Below are 22513 nucleotides of genomic sequence, written 5' to 3'. Positions count from 1 at the left end.
AGTACAACAACATAAAAAAAAAAGCTATTGTTTTTGTGATACAGCAAAAAAAAGCAAATTATTTTAGATGTAAAGTGTGTTTTATTTAGCTCTATCAAATAATCAAATTTTGCTCCCTGGAATGAGTTGCATACTTGTTGGGACCAGCAGGTACCAGTATGTGGACGGGGCTGGAGACAATAAATGCAACTTCACGTTTATTCTTATTGGTAATTCATAAAATCCCCACAGAGCCTGAAACTTGTTTAGCATAATAGCAAGACTATATTCTGAGCTGTTTTCTTTCAATTGTAATGTTGGGCGCATACTAATAAAGCAAATGTCAGCCAAATACAGGGAGAAAAATGTAACATATGAATATCATTGTATTTAATATTTCTCAAAAAGTACCATTTCAATAAACCGCACTTCTATTTAATTGCTTACTTTAAGTCATTGGGGAAATTTTAGAGGTTGAAATGCAGATCCCCAGTGCTCAGATAGAATATGACATTAATTTGCTGCCAGAAGGCTATACTGCATGCATGCTAAATGCATACATATCAGCTGCTTCATATAAAGTCTCATCATTTTAGTTATTTGACTTAACATGTACTCTGACACAAAACAAATCTTAATTAAAGCAATTAGAAGAGAAAGAACAGTAATTCCAGGCACACAATGATATGTCCTTATAATGCATGGTCAGCTTTTGATGTTTTCCCACAGTTAAACTAACCTGCTGCCACAATTTTAACAGGAATCCCAATATGTTTCCTTTCTTTATTTTTAAAAGAAAATACCCTATCAGAAGGTTTCAATAAGCCTTGAGGTGTTAGAATGTTGATAATCTATTTAATTTTCTCATGAAAATAAAGCTGTTTTTATAATCTTAGTCAGTATGAGGATCTTTGTATATATATAAAGATTTATTTCTTATGGAGGCAAAAAATTGTGTGAGGACATAGCAGGGCATAAATGATCCATTCCTGTAACTTTGGAACTGGTAGGGAAGTGCTGAACAACATGCAGAAATTCTGCTTGTGTTCTTTGAGGAAAAGTATTAATATATATCTGTATTGTATTGCTGATTTTTATGCCTTTTTTTTGCAAAGTGTATTCATGAAACTCTAAATATAAAATTTCATATGACAGTTAGTTTGGCCATATCAAGAGAGAAGTTTGGATCCCAGTAGTGCTGGGAAACTTACCCCAGCTCCTCTTCAGTTTGGTCACGCTAGTGTTGATAAGAGAATCCCAATAGACCTTGTCAGGCATATTGCTGTATTATACTTCTTGTTGTTTCCTGTTATTTCTGAGTTAATTGCAAGTCCTCTAATAATTTATTTGGAAACTATAACTGTAAGAAAAAAATTTATGCTTACATCGCACTGTGTCTTCAGGGCTGGGAGCTAAGATTTATGTGTGTAATAGAAACAGCAAATGTTTTCTCCGTTCCAATAAACTTATCCCAATTCTATTTTAAATAAGATACCATTTCTGTGGGCTTAGGATTTTTTGTTGTTGTTGTTTCTTTTCACTGAATAGAAACAATTTGAAATTGCTGAGAATTGCTAGTATTAATTCTGATTCTCACTTCTGGATGAACTGTAGAAGGAACACTGACCTTCTGGTTTATATTTTGTTTTCTAGCTGGTAGCTGGGAGCGTTGTGATGGCGTTTGAGGAAGTGTGTCCAGATAGAATAGATCTGATTCACAAGAACTACCGAAAGCTCTGTAACTTGTTGGTTGATGTGGAAGAGTGGGGTCAAGTTGTTATAATCCACATGTTAACTCGATATGCACGTACACAGTTTGTAAGCCCATGGAAGGTAAGTTTGTGACTTTTAAAATTACTATTGTGTGCTTGCATTCTGAATTATTTCCATTGTTGGATATACTTAGTCTTTTAAGATGCATTTTTATGCAGACTTTAATAAAAATAGAAATCAAATGCATAAGTCTTAGCTCTCTGAGGCTTCACTAACACAAGGCATCCACCCTTCCTCAGAGCATGACAATTCTCCTTCCAGGCTATAACCTGTTTTGATTTACCTCAGGCACATCCCATGGGCAGCAGAGAGTCCTTTTTCTGTGGTTCTTTGAGCGACATGGCTCTTTGCTCTAGGAGATTTTATGTGAGTCAGAGCTAGAAAGGTTTGCCGTCCTGTCCTGAAACTGGGTAGAATCTACTTTCTTTATGGATAAGAATACCCAGTATCACAGCATGGTGAACATTATGTTACTTGTCTAGGCTTTGTTAATGTGCTGAGGGACTGTGTGGACACTTGAGTATATGTTTTTGAAATGTGCAATGTAAAAAATGTTGAGGTATTTTCATTTATACTATGTAAATATGAGTAGACTCTTACTTAAAATTTATAAAAAGAGATATTCAAGATACAAATCCTATCACTTCTAACAACAAAAAAGTAGACAGCTCAAGAAATTGATGCTGCTAACATTGGTTTCAATAGGGATTTAACTCTGAATAACAGTTTAAATTAAAAGACAGAATACTTCTGGAAAGAACTGTATAAAATTGCTCCACAGCTCCAGTTGTTTGCATTTATTACAGGCTTGGTGGTGTTACTACTATTCAGTTTTACCATTTAATTTGAAACTAATCATGTTTAAAGATGTACATATTCATTGATATGTACTGTTTTACAGCAGTAGTTGGAGATGGACTTTGTACAGTTGCATAAAAGGATGTTTGGGGTACCTACTTGTAATAAAGGTGATCCTTACAGAAAGTTTCATCATTTGATTTTGTTTTATTTCTCTGTATTTCTTTAGACTAAAGTAGTTCTGCTATAGCTCAGCTAATGTGTCTTAACACTTCTGTTCAGGCATTATTTCAGTGCAGATTATTGTGGTTTGTAATTAGCATATTAACAATTTTTTAAAGGTTTCTTTTTTTAGCATTGGTATACAGAATGACACCAGCTATCACGGAGTTCTTTCAAACTCTGTCTTTTAATACCCTTTGCCTGGGAATCAGACTGAAATGCAGTGGCATTCTATGTTAATGTATGTATAATATGTAAAAGTAATTATAAGGAGGTGTATTTGGACAAACAGCTAATTTCAGCCTGATTTAGTTTACAGTTACATTCACTTCTTAAATAAGCAAGGGTTATAATGATTAGAAAACTAGGAACATAGCAAAAATGTCTGAAGTAGAATCATATTTTCACTCTACCAGTTGGGTTCTGGAACTCCCTCTTTCATTTCAGATGAAAATTAAATTATTTGTAAGAACACATCTTTCCAGAAAATTGCTTAAAGTAAGGAAAGTATTTTTAGTTAATGAGACACTTAAGTAATATGTTTTCCTAATGTCCTTGAGGCAGTGTTTATTACATGTTGCTTATTGAAATAAAGTAACTTGCATTCTGCTCTCTGACCGTTGGAAAGCATCAAAATTGATAACTTGCTTTGCCTAAAGCTACGGTTTCACTATTGGTTTAAGCCAGTTTTAGTCTGTGATTGGACAAAGGAAGAGTAGAAGAGGGGGATGTGACCTCCTGTCTTGAACTGAGATGTTGGAGGTCTTGATGGGATTATGTTTCTTTTAAGACTCTAATGTACTTTTTTTCACTGAAACCGGATGGATGACAGTTGTTGCTGTGGCTTCTGCTCTAGGAATGTAAAAGGTTTGTGTAACAATACTGCCTGTGTCAACCTAAAATTGGTCATCAGTGGTGTAGTATTAATAACACTTTGTTTCCACTTTCATGAGCTTCAGTGCAAAATTTAGTTTGTCTACCTACTCAGCAATTAAATTAGCAGAATTTTTTTCTGGGGCTAGTTGAAATGCATGCCTTTGTCAATAGGTTCTTAAATGAACTCATCATACAACAGGGCATCTTGTGCAGTAGAAGAGATTTTTAATTTAGTTTATTTGCATCATTATGGATCAGTATTTAGGCTGTTTATATGTAAATGTATGATTTGAGGAACAATTAAGTGTTGACAAAGTAGATTGCAGTCATATCAATTGCAGTGCATTTTCCATAATTTTTCTAACTGACATCTTTGATGATAAATAGTGGATGCCAAGTCAAAGCCGATTATACAGTGCACTAGGAATTCATGGCGCTGTCAGGGAGAAGACCGATTGACTTTAAATTTACATATTAATGAGAAGATTTGTTAAGAGGGTGCTTGACTATAGAAAATAACAGCATATTTATAGGGCACGACACTTTATAAATAAAGCTGATGCAGGAAAATGGAAATTAAACCTATCAGATTAATAAATTCAAGGCTGCTAAAATGCATATTTGCATTTTTATTCACTAAAATTTACCTTAGTTTTTGAGAAACATATGCTGCTTTTGTTCAAGTTGAGCTACTTCCCAGCAAGTAATGGTGTAACGCTTTGAACTGATTTTTTGTGCATTGAGCTAATTCCCAACAAGTAAAGGTGCAACGCTTTGAGCTGATTTCTTGTGTGTTCAGAAACATAAAGAAAAATTTGGAATACTTACCAGTTATGGAGAAAAATCCTTTTTTGAGCAATATGCTTAAAATTGTTGCAAAACTTTTTAATCGAATTACCCATTAACCAAGAATACTTAGTTTTATATTCTGTTCTTTAGCTGAAGGGTAGAATTTTTAATTCTGATCATGAATGCTGTGAGGAAGAATGTCCTTGGTTTATCCTATTTGTCTTGAAATACTTAGAGGGTGTTCTTGAAGTAGTTATATGTGAATAACAGTTTCGGAATAACTCTTTTTCCGTATGAACTGTATTCAGCTTTAACATGTTTTAACTGGAATGACAGCAAGACACTCATATTCTGGAGTGAAAATACCTGCTCAGGACTAACTGGGAAGAACAATTTCAACAGTTTTCTGCGAAGCAACATATCTGATGGCAGATAACACTGTAATGCATCCCAGCTTAAATGTTTTGCACTGCCCTTGTTGCAGGAGTTGTCGGGACTGCTGAGTTGTTTGCGAACTGCTGCAAACGTTACAGCTTGCAGCCTAATACATGAAAATGTTTAAAATAAAGTTGCTGTTGATTTCCATGAATGCGTTGAGTTGCAGTCTAACAGTTCAGGAACTGATTTTCAAGCTGTTCAGCCATCTCTGTTTCTGCAAGGAGGTGAGGATCACAGGAGGTAGTGACTCCTTCAGCTGTCCTAGTATATAGATCCTAGGACCAAGCGTGTGTGCTGTCTGGAAGGGTGTCTTGTAAAAATAGCTGACTTGGTCAGAAGTTTCGACAGTCATTGTAGAGAGCAAAATGGGGCTGGGAGCTGTAGTCTTGCAAAAAACAGTGACTCTTGGGGCTGCTCAGCTTTGTTTCAGGCAATTGCAGGTTACAGAAACAAACTTTCTTGGTGTTCAATTAAGATTGGAAAAAATGGTGAACTCTGATCACGGGCTTCAGTCATAACAAAGTTATTTGTTAACAAATACTTATGAGAAGCATGTCTCAAGCTTACACTTTTAGGATTAATTATTGAAGTATTGCTCAATTTAAAGTGCTCAGAATTTGACATAACTGATGGGGGGGGGATGACGACGACGACAGAAATTAAGCCTGAAGAAAAGGATCTAAAAGAATAATGACTTCTAGGAGCAAAATAGCAAGTCTTTGCATGTATATACCTAAAACCATGAATCATGGGAAGTAGCCTGGCTCTTGAGGAACTACAGGAAGAAACACATTGAACATATTTATTTTGATTGCTAGCTCTGACAAAATATTGAGGTCCCTTCTGACCTCAACTGTTCTGTGATCTCTAGTCTTTTGTTAAATGCTTTAAAATGTTTCCTGCTCTTGTAGTATTTTCTTAGTATCTTATAGTTATGAATTCTTAGTGTATTCCATAAAGGTCGTGGTTATGTGTGATCTAATCAAGTGTCTAATGGCTACTTAAGACATCTCAGCAGTGTCTAGTACTGTTCTAAATATTTATTTTTTGTTCCCCTTTTGTGTTCCCCATGTTGGGGTGCACACTGAGTGAACTGTAATTGTAAATGATAAAGCTTCAAGCACAGCATACACGGAATACTGTCTATCCTTAACTTTTGTAGAACTTGTTAACTCTGTAAAGAGTATTCTGAATCATTTCTGCTGGTTTATTGCAGGAGAGCATAATAAAACTTCTAAATCCTCTACTGAGAGGCTGAGAACAGAAGAAGGGAAAGGTGTATTCAGGTTGATAGCCTCCTGCTAACTAGGTGAATTACCTACATAAAGTGCCAAAAATGAAACAAGCTAAAGTACTTTAAAAATATTCTGTATGTAAATAATTCATTTAATAATGAATCAACCTGAATACACCTTTCCCTTCTTCTGTTCTCAGCCTCTCAGTAGAGGATTTAGTTTTATTATGCTCTCCTGCAATAAGAAGATGAGTAAGAAAACATAGATAGTCGAACACATTTAAGAAATATTGAGAATAGCATTCAATCTTTTAGGATAAAATTAATCAAGATATGTTATGTATTAGTACATTGTAGACCTTACTGAAGTTTCATTGTACATATTTGTGCTGTGTGGTTCTACCAAATGATAGTTTTGCTTATTTTTTTAAATTTTTTTTTTTTATTTTTCCCCCTGCCCTAAAAGATTATGAGGCCAGAGAATTTTCTTCCCCAGAGATCAAAAGCAATCATCTCATTTTCAGCTTCCAGTTAAGCTCTCCTCTTCAGATGCAAGTGTGAAACCACATAGATCAGTAGATTTGCTTGATCCTGATTTGGCTGATAAGATCAAAACATTAAATTTAGGAAAACTAGTGTACAGTGATGTGTTATACTACTTATTTCTTCCATTCTTAGTATACTTGTCAGAATTCTCAGTCTGAATTGGAGGATTCTGGATTCAGTTACTGTTTCCCTTTTTGTCAGAGTGCAATACTCTCTGACCAGGTTCTTTTAGATATACACGAGGAGGGGTTAATGTTTAATGTCAAATTCACTTATTTGAAGATATTTGGAGCATAAAATGGACTGGCTAGCTATTTTACTGTAATACCAGTTTTATTTTTCCCTACCAGGTGTACTACTTAATAAGATGAGAATAACTTAGAGCATAGGTTTATAACAAAAAATGGCCTCAAGTTGATTGTGGAAAGTTGATTAGTTGAAATTCTGAACGAAACTTTCTGGTCGTTATGTATCTAATCTGAGACTCTTTTCATGATCACTGTATACTAGTCTCTTCTGTCACTGAAAGGGAGCATTGTTGTCTTTCTACCTTCCCTCCATCTTCTTCCTCCCTTCCCTTGTGTTAGGGGTAGTGTTTCTAAGGCAATCTGGATAAAAGAATTGATCCAGCAGAAGAATAACTGAAAGGACAGGGAGGGTTAAATTTCAGCCACATGAATATCCTGATTTGGTTTGCTTTGCTTTGTGGCTGCCAAGCACTTACTGCTGGCGAAAGAGAAGTACAGTCTGTAGATAAAAATGTCATTTATCTTTGCAGCAAAGTGTATTGCAGTGGTTTCTGTTAGTCCCATGACAGACTTGCAGTGGCATAGCAGCAGTGGATAGAATCTGTGTAGGCAAGCTCTCCAGGACATCTGTATGAACTCAAATTAAGAAAGCGACCCCGGCTTTTCCCATAAAATTGACTGGCAAAGTTTCTATGTACTCCATCCAATGCTGTAGTCTCACCTTCTTGACTCAGTGAGGTTTTTTTGTTACTTATATATAGGCTAAGAGGCATTCTAGCCATCTGTTGCAAATAAGTTGTTAAAATTGTTTATATCTCTGTCTAGCTCATTGATTTAGAGATGAAAATTAATTGGAGGGCAACACTGAAATATTTTTATAGAAATCTAAATATCAACTGTCTAACTGCTAATCATTTTTAATTTAAATACCAGATGTAGCAGACCCCCATGAGCCCATGAGGTACCAAAGTTTCTAGCTTTAATTTTAGCCATTTCAATGATATTTAATCATAGAAAATTGTGTGAGAAATATGAAATGAATGCTATCTTAGAATACTTTGGGGCTTCCTGGATGCCAAAATATTTATAAATTCTGTTCTGGCCATCTGTCTGTGGGATATTATTCTGTCTGGTAACTTGTGTGGCCTTTTCACTGTTATATCAGGATTTTCTCTGGATAATTAGAAGAGTTGCAGAAGAAGCTTCCTTAGCTCCTTCTTTGCAAAAGTAAACCTTTGTTTAATTTTTCCTCTGTCTGAGGAGACCTGTGTGAGGTCAGACCCCTGCTCTGAGGAAGCTTTAGTTTCCTGAGTCTCAGCCTGTACACTTCTGTTTGTAATATCAGGTAGAATTCTTGATTGGTTATGGCATATCTCTAAAGGACCATGGGGAAGAGTAAATATAAAAAATTTCAAATTATCTTGGATCATCCATCTCTTTGACAGTGTATCCACAAGTTTGTTCCAGTTTATGGTTGGAAAAATGCCAGGCAAGAAGACTGGGAGTAACTTAGGCCTGAATGGTAGCAACGTGCTTTTCCATCATGGCTTTTACCATCAGAATAAATATACCACCAGTTGTTGGTGTGAGAATATCACTGAAGTGAATCAACAGATGTTTTAAGATGCTTTCAGCTCCTTTGCCTACTTATGCATTAGGGTGAAGGAAAAAAATCCTGTAATACAGGATTTAATGTCCATTGATATTTAGATTTGTAGGGCAGACTTTCTGGTGAGGATAGCAGACTTTAATCTTTCAGACTGCCAATCTGAGTACAGGTACAGTTAGCATTCTTCTAAGATTTCAGGTCATTTTGTCTTGAAAATTTGAGGCTCCTAACTAACTTTTGGACTGTAGTCCAAATATGGTTTAAGTGTTGGATAAACATTGTAGTAACTCTAAACAATCCTAAGGCTACATAAACAAAAATTAAAAATAAAATTATGAGTGTGTTTGCATGTGTGGGAAATGGGGAAGAACCCTTTGTTCTCTTTGACTTTACTTTTAAAATCATCTACATTTTTTCCAGAGAGAAAGGAGTTGAGTTGTTTTAAGGAGTAAGTATACATGGTTTGGTATAACTAGAGAGTGTAACAGGAACACTAGAAAAGGAGGGGCATTGTGAACCATTGCAGTTCTGTACAGGCTGAACATCTGAGAGAGATCCTTGTTCCTCCATACCCTGTTTATAATTCATGACAGGTGGTGACTACTACTTCTAGAGCATGTAGTACCCTTCTCTTGGTTGCAGCCCCAAAGTAACTAACAATTACCTGTTTTTCTTCATGGTTCACTTACTGTGCAACCCTATGGAAGAATACTTTTGCTTGGCAGTTGGTTCATAAGTGCTTGCTATCTTGATGGGATGGCTTATACTGCCTTTTCAGATTCTTAAACTGAGATTAAATTTAAACTGAGATTAAACCTTAACCATCATAAAAAGCCTAAAAACTGTTCAAGCATTTAACCAAACTTCTAAATACAAGTTCCAAATTCCACTTTAATTTTTGGACTTGAGGGAAAAAAAAATGAGGCACTTGTAGCCAGAAGCATATAGTATCTTTTCCCTTTAATTTATGCCTTCATCTTTGCTCCTCCTCCATTTTATTTTTATAATGTTTATTTTATCACTTCTTGTTCTTCCTTGTATTTTCTGTTCTTCCTCTCTTATGCTCTAAACGTTTTTTCTGCTCTTTGCTTTGCAAATCTGTCTGTCTTTACACTCTCATTATTGTACCTTTTCCACACACTATTGAAATGAATGTGGTTTTGTGGTAAGAGACGCTATTTTATGCCTCACTTCCATTTTGAGGAGAATGGTACTGTTCTGAATAGATGAAAGTGATCTAAAAATCATAATTGATTGTTTTTATTCTAGCTGCAAGTATCGTGAGACTTTGTTACAACAATAAGTGGGAATTTGGGGTTGTTGCAGAAAGATGTTAATTACTGCAGCATATTTAACTCTTAGCCCCTATTTTTAGACAGCAGTCCTACACTTAGTTGCTGCTAAGAAGCAAATGAGAATGAACTTTTGAACACTTCTTGAGTTTTCACATTAGTTCAGTATGAAGTTACTTAGCACAGATGTTCCTGTAATTGTGATATATTGGGAAAAATTTAATGTTCAGTTGTCCTCAATCCCATACTTCCATCTGTGCTATGCTCTTGTCTCAGAGCTGTAGTATAAAACTTTTATGAGTACAGGCTTTCTGAAGAACACTTTGGGATTTTTTCTTTTTCTTTAGTTTTTCAGTAAGCCTTTTAATTCATTACATTTTTGAGTTTGTATTCAAAACTATGTTATTGGTTAAGCGAGTTTTTAAAAACTACTGTAAAGCTGGATTGAATAGTTTTTGAAGAGTCTTTCATGTACCAATGAGTTTACATACTCATACTGTATGTGAAAATGGTTTGGGTTTTTAAAGAATGAAATAAACATGTACATCCACACTGGGATTATAGAGGGTATTGTATAAATGAGAATATGCAGGGGTATAGTCTTAGAATATGTATATGATAGGAAAAGATGAAGTAAACTACAAATAAAGCTTGATTTATTTATAGTTTATCATGTTACTTTTATATATGCCGGAAGTTAAGCTAAGACCAATGTTGTGACTGAAAATGCCTCAATGTTAAATTTCACTTGCCACAGTCTGATTCTCAAGCTTCAGTAGGTGTCTTAGTGCCTTTGTGTAGCTTAGGTATCAAGCTTGCTATATTTACAAATTGGATGGTTTTTTATATAGAAAGTTTTTCTGAATTGTGTATAAAAACTCCCCAAACTAGTAGAACTTTATTGTGGGTTCCTTATCCACACTAAAATTTAGCTTTTCTAAAGAAATGCGGAAATGTTTTGGTGAGTATGAAACACACGACTCCAGAGGCTATTGATACCGCAAGGTAAGCTGACTTGGAAGACTAAACATTTTACAGAATAATGTCTCAAAGTTGCCCTAGGATAGCTGTTTACAGGGATGTTACGACATCATAGTCAGTAAACTGCTAAGAGTACCAAGAAGATACTGGAGGATTTTGTGCAATGGCTTTCTTGTTTGTTGGGACTGAACTGAGGCTAAAGCTAGTGTTTTAAAGCCAAGGAGTAGATACTGTTGATAATCTCACCTAATTTGAGTCTTTATTTCTTGCAGCTTTGAACTATTGTCACATGCTGATGCAGTCCTTTCTTACTGGTAATGCATAATTGTCATGAGATCCCCTGGGTTTGGATGGTACTGAACTCAAAATGATTTAAGTCATGGAACTGTGCAATTGATCTTCAGACCATGAGACCATTGCCACAATCTTGTGCCCTTATGAAATACAGCTTTAGAAGTTGTACTCCTCCCTTCCCTCAACTGTTGAAACTCTTTGAAACAACCTGGTGATAAAAGAAAATTCAAAGCCTTTTTAGTGAAGGGATTGATTGAGCTTAAAAACACCTCAGAACTTCTGTGTCCCAGTGAGATGAAATCTGTGAGAAAACAATTATTCCTGAGTGCAATACCTCTTGTGTGAGAATGCCCTGGTTTTGGTCAATACCCTGAAAACAGGAAAGAGCGTCTACTTCTATGAACACAGTGAAGGCAGAAAGGAAGGGAGGAGTTTTCTTCTTTGAAAACTTCTTATCCCATTCTTTTCCTGCATTTTTAGGTCATGGATTCCTAAGATGCCCCTTTCTTGTCTCTTGGCTTTTTGTATTAATAGATGGTTGAGACTGTACTGGCCATTGAATTATAGAAAATCTGGTAAGAAATTTCAATGGCACTCACATTGTAAACCCTTTTTCAGGTTGTATAATTTCCTGGCAGATGTTTGTACTTAAAAAATAGGTTGGTTTTCAACATCATTTGACTGTTATCCCAATATGAAGGTTATAGAGTGAGCGTTAGAATCAGAAAACATAATTCAGTGTGACCCAAATATTTCTTCAGTTTGTCACAACTACAATTTTCATTAATACTCACTTCAATTTCTAGTAGCTGAAAGCACCTTTATCTCTTTAGATAAATAAACTTTAAAAACCCACTAATATAATTGTGTGCAAGGAACCATGAAATCTCATTTGACCAGAACATGATAGCTCTTATCTAAAACTTAAAACTAAAGTACCAGTTTCCATTGTAATTTATTGGAATTATATAATATCTTTTATATGACTGTATTAATATATTACATTTTCAGTATAATTTCAGCAGACTCATTTGAATAGAGTTGTAATCTGAAAAATGATCCTCAGAAGAGGGCACTGTAGGAGTCCAAGTCTGTTTCAGTGGCTTCAGATCTGCATAGTTCTACAAATCCAACCAAAACCTCAGGTTTTCTTTCTGACCTCTCTATTCCAATGGTAATGAATAGGCTGTGGTTATAATTGAAGTAAAAATTGTAATATTCAAACATATCAGAGTAATATCATTATGATCTTGCTATCTTTACTGGTTCTTCATTCCATGGTGGTTCATTTGACTGAAAATCTGTATGTACTTTTTGATTTGTGTAGGAGCAACAGGTCTGGTCCCTGTGGAGTGACAGAATGCGATGTTTGGTAGTGTGATAATTCTGTATGAATATTTTATATAAGTAATACAGGCTATATATTATTATTTATATATCACACTACCTAATCATTACATTCTGTATTTGCTGACTTTAGGACTGAAAGTGTTCAGTCTATTTTGACTTAATTTAGAAGGGAGTAATGGACATATGCCTTCTGGTCCTCTCCCTGCACATTTCTTCAGGAAGCCTCCTTAGAAATTCTTTCCTGGTAGAATACAGGTCAGATTCCAGTCCACTACTTAATTACCAGAATCTTTTTAATATTCTGGGTGTGGTAGAAGGGAGAAATTAAGTTTCTAAAATTCTCATTCATTTTTAAGTAACTTTGTTCCCGAAAGCTGTAAATGCATCATGTCTGAGACCACACAAAACACGCTGTTCTGGACTGGTGACAGCAAAGTCACATCCTGCTTTCTGTCCATTCAGGAATAGCTACAGTTTGTAACTGTTACTATAACGTGCATCCTGGTACTGTGATCCGGTTTGTTTGTCACCTGTCTTGTAATCCCCAGCCCGTTCCTTTCCAATGACTCTGCACAGAAGAGCATCAGCAGGAGTTTGTTAGGTGCTGGAAACTCATTTTCCTTCAATGTAACAGTAAAAGATTCAATAGCTATTTTTAAATAGGAAAAGAGTTTGATTTGCTTCATTAATTTTGTCCTACAGAAGGGGAAGTATCTGAAGCTTTTAGCCTTTATAGGAACCAGGATATGATTATCTGAGGGTCTCATGTTGTTCTAAATGCCACAAGATGCCCTGCCTAGTCTTCAGTTGTTATGGATCTCCTGTAGGCTCCATACCTTCGGGATCTGCCAGACCCACGCAGATACTTCTCATACTTGAGGGAGTATAAAATGGCACCAGATACTTATGCTTAGGCACTTGAAATACTGCCCTACTTTCACATGGCCATCAGAGCATCTCATCAGATCATTACTAGGTCCCATTAGTTCATTCACAGTAGCACAAGTCTTTATCACACAACTGGTTATAATGGCAGCCTACCTAAGAAAGAGGGAGTATACTTCGATGGCTGGTTAGTACTTGAAAGGAAGGCATTATTTATGGAGTGGATGATCTGGTCCCTTTATTCTTTGACTCTTCAACTCCCTTTGGCTTAATAAGGCAAAAGTTATAACTTACTCTCATTCATTTAGTACCTGAAGATCTCTGTGGCAAACTTGGCTTTGTGCCTTCTAAGGCCTTTGTCCAGCCAGGCTGTAGATTACGTTGGTTACACTTCCATTTCTCAAATATTTTTCCCATGTGAGATTGTGCCTTTTTTTTAGACCACTAGCAATTCTTCATGTCAAGCTTTACCTATACTGATATACCTGTACCTTATTCAAGGACTTCCATTGTGGAGAGGATGGATACTTCTGCCAGCATGTGATTATTAACAAGTGTGACTGGTTGAGGTCTGCTCATCTGTCAGAAACTTGTCACAGCTCATCTCCTTGGCTTTTTGAGCGGTCTTGAGGATAATTTTTAGTTTGCTCTGATAGACCAAAGATAGGTCTATTCTAGTGTTCTGAAACCCATCTGTCAAGCACGTGGAAGGATTTAGGTAGGCACCTTCACACACAACATGAAAATTTCAGATTTATCTTGGATACGTCATTAATTCTTTAAGTAAAAAACTGTTCTATACATTTTCTACCATTTCCCTTTTCCAAGGATAGTGTTCATGATACAGCAAATGGACTGCTGATCTTGGTTGGCTAAGGTAGTTTTGGTATTGCAGTCGGATTCACTGACTAATGAATAGTCCCAAAACTCTTCTTACCTTCAAAACTTAGCTTATCCAAAACTTTTCTGAGAGCAGTTCTTAGAAATATTAGAAAAGGCTCTGGAAGATAGCTAAAATCTTATCTGCCAAAGATTCTGCTGCGGGAATCAAAAAAGCTGTAAGTGTATTTCCTTATGAATCTGAGGAGAGAAACTGAAGTCTATACGTGTAACTGATTTTAAAGCTAACCTAGGAATACAAATATTTGAATCACTTTTGAATAGAAGATGGAGTTAAGGCTGGTAGAGTGGGCAAATAGTATGTATTTATGCTTCAGATTTCAGTGACGTTTTACTTTAGCTCTGAGTTTGTGGATGTGTGAAGCTCTGTTTGGAGGTAACTGTAGCATTCACATAATGTGCTTTACCCTAAATGGAAGGAACATTCTCAACTTTAATGCCATATTAAATGTAATTTCAAGCAAGATCTCAGTTAAATGTTAGCTTATTTACTTAGTGACTTTAAAAACAGACTAATGGAATTTGTTATCTGGCAGTTTCTTCATTTAAGCTGTTAATACTTTATGAAGATGCCCCTAAACTGTTTGTCTGGAATAACATGAAGAATTACACATGTTCTTTCACACTAAAATACACACTTCTTTACTGGATTGAATAAATTGCAGAAGATGGAGAATGCACAGAGTCCATTTGCAATTCCTAGCCTGGAAAGCTAGTGGTCTCTCGCAGTTTTTAATCACTTCATTCTCCTAGGGTTCTGAACTTTTTAGTGATTTTGCAATTTAGAAAAGCTATTAACTGCACAATTAAATCATGTGCTACTACAAACTGTTAAGTGTACTTAATGCAGTTTAGCTAAAGACTGCCACCGAAAGGGAATGCCTCTGTTCTGTCCTTCTCCCTTTACCACCTACTGCTTTTGAAAATTCAGCAGTTCTAGTGATCCTATGACCACAAAGTAAGCCAGATAATTTTACTGATCCTGGTGAAAATAAAACATGCTTTTAAAAACAAACAAACAAAATAACAATCTTCTAGTGAATGACTAGTCTTAAATCAACTGTGAAACTGCATCTAAAGTGATTGAAAGGACAAGAGAAAGCATGGGAACATTTGAATGTACTCCCTGAACTCTCATGCTGTCTGTCCCCTGTCAAAAAGGATCAGAGTATTGGGGTTTTTTTTCTGATAGAGCTGCTGATATGGATCATCAATTTGAGCTTTAATTAGACATCTGGGAAAGTAAAATTTGAGTGCCGCCAATATCTGGCATTTCTTCAAGGACATGTGAAGAATCATCTCCCACAGCTTAGTGTAGGTGCAATATAGATACTGAGGATTGGAGTGTGCAGGCAATTACCTGTGGAAGCCGGCAGTTGTTGATTCAACATTAATAGTGAAAACAGGAAGACTTTCATCCCCAAAGGCAAGAGTCTTATTTTCAGTCCTGTGCTGGCAGTAAAAATACTAGAGTGTTAGTAGTGCTTCTTTCTCCATTATACCCCATTCATACTTTCTTTCCTGGTTGGAGTCTAAGATGTAGACCTAGTATAAGCGGCATGCTGTTCTGGTTTCTATTTTTATCCTGGACACCACGGGCACTGTTGCTGAGTGTGGAGGCTCTTACTTAGATGTCTGCACAAGGCTTTCCGCCTTTGTTACAATACCAAGAGGCTTCGGTTGTGCTTGCCACCTTGAAGCTAGCTCTGTGCCACTTCAGAGGAGAATTAATAGAGTCTGTTGCTTTTGTGCAAGCTTCAATACTTGCACTACAAAGTTTATCTGGGGACAGAGCAACAATTCAGCTAGGTCTCTAAGATGAGGTTTCGGCTCGGTGGTCTGAATTCTTGGCTGTAATTTATTGTGCCTCAGTCAGCTTGAAGGGTTCCATTTCAGGTTTTCTTCCTAGGCCCCAAACTACTTAACAGAATACTGGTACTCCGTGCTATCAAGAAATAAGGCTTGTCTGTGACAGCAGAAATTATAAAAGTAACTTGGTGCATGCCAAAACAGACCTGGTTACTCAGGTAGATGCAGACTTATGAAAAACTCTGAACAGACAGATAGAATATTTCATCTGCCTCTTCAATATTTCATAAGCAGCTGGGAGAGGTCTCACGATCACTAGCCCTTGTTCTCGTGGGGGACTTCAACTTACCAGATGACTGCTGGAAATACAACACAGTGGAGAGGAGACAGTCTAGGAGGTTCCTGGAGTGTGTGGAAGATTGTGAATGAACCAATGATTGTGACACAGTTCGTGAATGAACCAACTAGGGAAGGCACCCCACTGGACCCTGTCGTTTGTGAACAGAGGAGGACTTGTGGGTGATGTGATGGTTGGAGGCTGTCTTGGGCACAGCGAGCGTGAAATGATAGAGTTTTCGATTCTCGGAGAAGTAGGGAAGGGGGGTCAGCAGAACTGCTACTTTGGACTTCCAGAGGGCAGACTTTGGCTTGTTTAGGAGCCTGTTGACAGGGTGCCTTGGGATGCAGTCCTGAAAGGCAAAGGAGTGCAGAAAGGCTGGACAGTCTTCAAGAAGGAAATCTTAAAGGTGCAGGAGCATGCTGTCCCCATGTGCTGAAAGATGAGCCAGTGGGAAAGAAGAATCTCTGTCTTGTGCTGTGCATCTCTGAGCAGAGTCTGGCTTAGTCTTCTTTATACTGTCCCATTAGATAGTTGAAGTCAGCAGGAAAGGCTGGACAGTCTTCAAGAAGGAAATCTTAAAGGTGCAGGAGCATGCTGTCCCCATGTGCTGAAAGATGAGCCAGTGGGAAAGAAGAATCTCTGTCTTGTGCTGTGCATCTCTGAGCAGAGTCTGGCTTAGTCTTCTTTATACTGTCCCATTAGATAGTTGAAGTCAGCAGCGAGATCCACTCTTTGCCTTCTCTTCTCCAGGCTGAGCAAATCCAGCTCATCCGGCCTGGCTGAACAGAGAGCTTTGGCTGGAACTCAGGAAAAAAAAGAGTTTATGACCTTTGGAAGAAGGGGCAGGCCACTCAGGAGGACTACAAAGATGTCGTGAGGTTATGCAGGGAGAAAATTGGAAGGGCCAAAACGCAACTAGAACTTAAATCTGGCTACTGCAATAAAAGACAATTAAAAATGTTTCTATAAATACATTAGCAACAAGAGGAGGGCTAAGGACAATCCTTTATTGGATGCAGGGTGAAACATAGTGACAAAGGATGAGGAAAAGGCTGAGGTACTTAATGCCTTCTTTGCCAGAGTCTTTAATAGTAAAACCAGTTGTTCTCCAGGTACCCAGCCCCCTGAACTGGGAGACAGGGACAGGGAGCAGAATGAAGCCCCCATAATCCAAGGGGAAATGGTTAGTGACCTGCTACACCACTTAGACACACACAAGTCTATGGGGCTGGATGGGATCCACGCAAGGGTACTGAGGGAGCTGGCGGAAGTGCTCACCAAGCCACTTTCCATCATTTATTATCAGCTTAGCTGCAAACAAAGCATATCCTGTGAACATAACCAAAGTGTGATTTTTGAATGCTTAATTCTTGGAACCCATGTTCCCAGTGTAACTGTGTGCCTTCAGAGGGCAATTATGAGTGCCTAAATTAGGTATCAAAAATTGCATATCCCAAGCTGTTGTCAACCATCATGTGTCGCCAAGCTATGATACTATTAATACCTGGGAAAAAAAATCACCCATGACAACAGTTATCTTTGATCTGCATGTTTGTAAATGTAGTTCAGAATTTTGCCTTAGATTTTTCAAAGACTTGCATCTTTCAAAGGGAGGCATAATAGATCAGTTCAGATTCTTCTGTCATTGTTATCTTCCAGGACTCCTGTTTCAAGTGGTTTCTGAAAGCTTCTGTGAAGTACCAGATGATCTGAGATAAGACCTGATCCAGATGTCTTTGGATAGTCAGAGCAATCCATTCTTTTGACTTCAACAAACTTAATCATAAGTTCTAAATAAAGGAATTAGTGTTGACTTTAGAGAACTGGTTGAAAGAGAACTGGCTGGAAAGCTGCCTGGCGGAAAAGGACCTGGGGGTGCTGGTCGACAGCCGGCTGAACATGAGCCGGCAGTGTGCCCAGGCGGCCAAGAAGGCCAATGGCATCCTGGCCTGTATCAGAACTAGTGTGGCCAGCAGGAGTAGGGAAGTGATCGTGCCCCTGTACTTGGCACTGGTGAGGCCGCACCTCGAATACTGTGTTCAGTTTTGGGCCCCTCACTACAAGAAAGACATTGAGGTGCTGGAGCATGTCCAGAGAAGGGCAACGAGGCTGGTGAGGGGTCTGGAGAGCAATTCCTATGAGGAGCGGCTGAGGGAGCTGGGGTTGTTTAGCCTGGAGAAGAGGAGGCTGAGGGGAGACCTTATTGCTCTCTACAACTACCTGAAAGGAGGTTGAAGACAGGTGGGTGTCAAGTGATAGGACAAGAAGAAACAGACTGAAGTTGCACCAGGGGTGGTTTAGATTAGATATTAGGAAATTTTCTTCACTGACAGGGTTGTCAAGCATTGGAACAGGCTGCCCAGGGAAGTGGTTGAGTCACCATTCCTGGAGGTATTTAAAGGACTTTTAGACATGGTGCTTAGGGACATGGTTTAGTAGTGAACATGGCAGTGTTAGGTAAATGGTTGGACTTGATGATCTTAAAGATCTTTTCCAACCTAAACGATTCTATGATTCTAAATGTACAGTTCTTTCTTTTTGGCAGTGAGTATAGTCAGCAGTTCAGGTTGAGGCTTAAGGGGTTGCGAGTGATTGAATGTTTTCACATTTCCTGGTAACTTCTCTCCATGTCTGGGATGATTAATAGAATTTGAAACAGCAATTCTTGCACAACAAGAAGCCTGCATGTTTTTATCTTTCAGTCTCCTGGCTCTTTCACATAATACTTTGCTTTCCTTTCCATGGTAATGTGCAAAGTTTGCAGTATTACATATTCTCTTCGTCTTCGTAAGGTCCTTGTGACTACAAATTCCGACTGATTTGGACTTCATGAACTTGTTTTTAATGAATTTAAGTTCATTAAACTTATTTCCCTGTGTGTCATCATCATCCTTTGTCTGGAACATAATTATTTCATACCAGATCTCAACAGATTTGAGAGAAGAGGAATATTCTAAGATCGCAATAAAATATATGAGTATGAGAAAAGACCACATTAATACTTCTGTTGTAGGGGTATGAAGAAAGTGATTCAATATAAAGACTCTAATGGGATTTAAATTAAACATGTTTTCTGAAGAGGCGTAAGTTGCTTTATAATTATTTGGAACTCTGCTCCAAGTATGCTTCTAACCAACAATTCTTTAATAAAAAAGTCAGAGATGTGAGAGCTCAGGCTGTTTCTTTACAACAGTGATTAATGAGTTAAATACAATTTCCAACTTTGTATTCCCGTTGAGTTCAGTAGTACTGATGTGCCTGCCTGTTAGCAGTCAAGGCAGGGATACTGAAAACTGAATCGATGAAGATTGAATTATTCTCCTTCTGTTAGAGGAAGCTTCTTCAGTGCAGGGTTGAGATGCACTGGGATCAGGAATTTTGTTCTCAAGTTGCCTCTCCTGTAGACAAGGGGAGGAATTCTGTTACCAGTACTCTCTATTTAGTATCCTGAGTTTTTATTTTAGAAGGGTGACAGAAGTATAGACAGCGAAGTAAACAAACCAAATCAGTTCCTGTTGCATAAGAAATCTAAGAGCTTGCTAGGGATTCTGTAAAATGCTGAGAGCGCTGGTGGCATCAAGTAATAAAAATGATAAGAAATGTGAAGGGAAGTTTTATTTTCAATGTCCTTGCAAATTGTAATTAAAAATAGAATAAAATGACAAATTTGATCTATTGTCACTTGTTCCCTCCCTCCCCCTACCCCTCTGCTTCTACTGAAGACACTTTTATGGGCTGATTCACTGCACCTGAGTTTTGACCAAGGCATGCAACAAAGATTTGAAGTTACCCTTGCCTGGTTTCCTGAAGACCTATTAAATAAGTCTTTACTTTCATTTCTAGCTATTCTTCCATTCGCTTTTGATTGCTTTGCTACTGCCAGCTAGAATTAAAGAGATACATTTGTCTCGGAAGTAATTATGTCTTTTAAAAAAGCCAACAATTGGGTATATGACTTAAATAATCCCCTTAAAACCATTGTGTGGAGTTGGATATTCCTTAAAATAGTTGGACAGAGACTTGAGAGAAAGACAAGCAGAGCTATTGGTACAGCTGGTGTCTGGTACCAGCCAGCCCATTGTAATGTGAATAGCTCCAGCTAGCCACAGTAATGCTGTTTGTCTTAGTTGGGTGTTCTGGTGACAAAGTGAGATAGAAGAATTTAGGAGAGCAAGGACACACACTTGGATATAACAAGTTGCAGAAGTCAGTAGCTTATTTTTTAGAAAAAGTTTTGTAATGTTGAGTACTCTCAATATTCATAATCTAGACCACAGCTCCTGGGATCTGATACTGTTTTAATCTAACCCTGATGGTTTCCATCTTATTTTTCTTTAAGTTTGTGGGCTTTTTAATGCTAATTAAATATAAGCATAATTAAACACTTTAAATCTATTCTTTATCTGTTTTTTGATCCACATCAGAAATCTTAAGATTTGTTTTAGTTTATCATGTTTATGTAATCAGATATATTCTTTTATATTCTTTTATTTAGCCTTCTGGATTAAAAGGCCTAATTTACTAATATCTCAAACTTTAATGAATTCTTTTAGTGTGTTGTGGGTTTTTTTTAAGTGACATTATGCTGTTAATTCATAACTTTATTTAAACAGTTCAAGTATTTGTACTTCATCAGAGAAGGCCTGGCTCAGGACACATAACCTTTTTCACATGTAATTTCTTAAGAAAAAAACCTGTCCCTTCTTTTGAGATTTGCTATTTTCACAGATAATTTATATATTGTATATATTATATTAGAGAAGGAAGAATGCATATGATTTGCAGTAACTTTTCAAAAAAGAGGGAATTTTAAACAACTGACGGTTTTCAGAAATGTCAATTTTGGATCATAGGCTTTAAGTCCAAAAAAGACCAATATTCATACCTAATCTAGAATATTAATGAAGATATTTCATTTAGCAATTCATCTTATTTCTAAGGAAATTTTGCATATATTGTTAAGCTGTTTTTCGTGTTGGTACATTTACTGCTTTGAGCGAACTGGGGTAGAAGAGCTGATAGGTATTTTTAAAAATGTGTGTAAATCTTGCGTTAAATCGTGGTGTTGTCTGCCTTAATGAATAAAACCGGTTGGTTCAAATATTCTGTGTATGTTTTTGTCATTTTGTCTTTTGGTAGGATGATGAGGTGGTGGAAGAATATAGTGAAAATAATTTCTATGAATCTGATGAAGAACAGAAAGAAAAGGATCGGAAAGTGAAAAACACCTATACTATGGACCCAGATCACCGGCTGCTGTTACGAAATACAAAGCCCTTGCTTCAAAGCCGAAATGCTGCTGTATGACTAATTCCTTTTTGCTTAAAATGTTAAACTACTAAATAACTATGCTTCTTTTCAATCTTTTAAATTTTCTAGTAAAATCTACACCCCTTTAAAAGTGGTGACAATACTCTTAAGTTACTTATAGGAGAAGTACCGTGGTTTGTTCTTTTTTGAAATTAACTTAGCTTCTAAGTGAAACACCTGAACTGAATGTGATATATGCTCCAAATACTAAGGACAAACAAAAGAGAAAATACAAGAACATTTGAATCCAACTTCTTATAGCGTGTGATGACTATACTATAGCTAGCTTTCAATGTTTAAGTTCTCAGCTACTAGGATGGCATAAACTGTTGGTTTTGGTGGTATAGATTCACAAAGAAAATCATAGTTGTTACTGATTCATTAAGTGGTGCTTTCCTTTGAGTCTCACATTTTAAAAGTAGACAATTATATGCCTAAATTCTTTGTCAATCCAAGCCAGATTCTTAGTGTTGGTGCCTTGGCAAGGTTGCAGGATAGATTTGACATCATGAGTATAGTATGCTCTGCAGTATTTCCATGAGATTTTAAGATGCAGGTAAATTTTTAGAACTGGAAAAAGCCATGCTGATGGTGAATCATTGTGACATTACTCAGATCACAGAACTTTATTTCTAACCTCGGTTTGTCCTGTTAATCAAGACTAGATATCTTCAGAAAAAGAATTCCAGTGATAATGAATATTCAGATCATTGCAAAAACAATTACTGCACCATGATTAAGTCACCTCCCAACCTGTTCTTGATAAGCTAAACAGATCATGTTTTTGTTTCTTCCCTGGAACATATTTCTAGATTCCAACTAGTGTCTAACTCTTTTCAA

At 37.0% G+C, this 22513-nt stretch overlaps 1 protein-coding gene across 1 annotated transcript in view; it reads left to right on the top strand.

Annotated features, from left to right (window-relative positions):
* The window catches only part of AP3B1 (adaptor-related protein complex 3, beta 1 subunit), a 164816-nt gene that overhangs the window by 41453 nt on the left and 100850 nt on the right, over positions 1 to 22513 (top strand). The window contains exons 7-8 of the mRNA XM_009327253.1: positions 1633 to 1812; positions 21503 to 21664. Of these exons, the coding sequence (XP_009325528.1) occupies positions 1633 to 1812; positions 21503 to 21664 (342 nt within the window). The remainder of the gene's footprint in view (positions 1 to 1632; positions 1813 to 21502; positions 21665 to 22513) is intronic.

Source organism: Pygoscelis adeliae, unplaced genomic scaffold (assembly GCF_000699105.1).
Source record: "Pygoscelis adeliae isolate BGI_AS28 unplaced genomic scaffold, ASM69910v1 Scaffold26, whole genome shotgun sequence".
NCBI lineage: Eukaryota > Metazoa > Chordata > Aves > Sphenisciformes > Spheniscidae > Pygoscelis > Pygoscelis adeliae.
The sequence above is the reverse complement of the archived record's forward strand: the minus strand, read 5'-3'. Positions and strand labels throughout refer to the sequence as shown.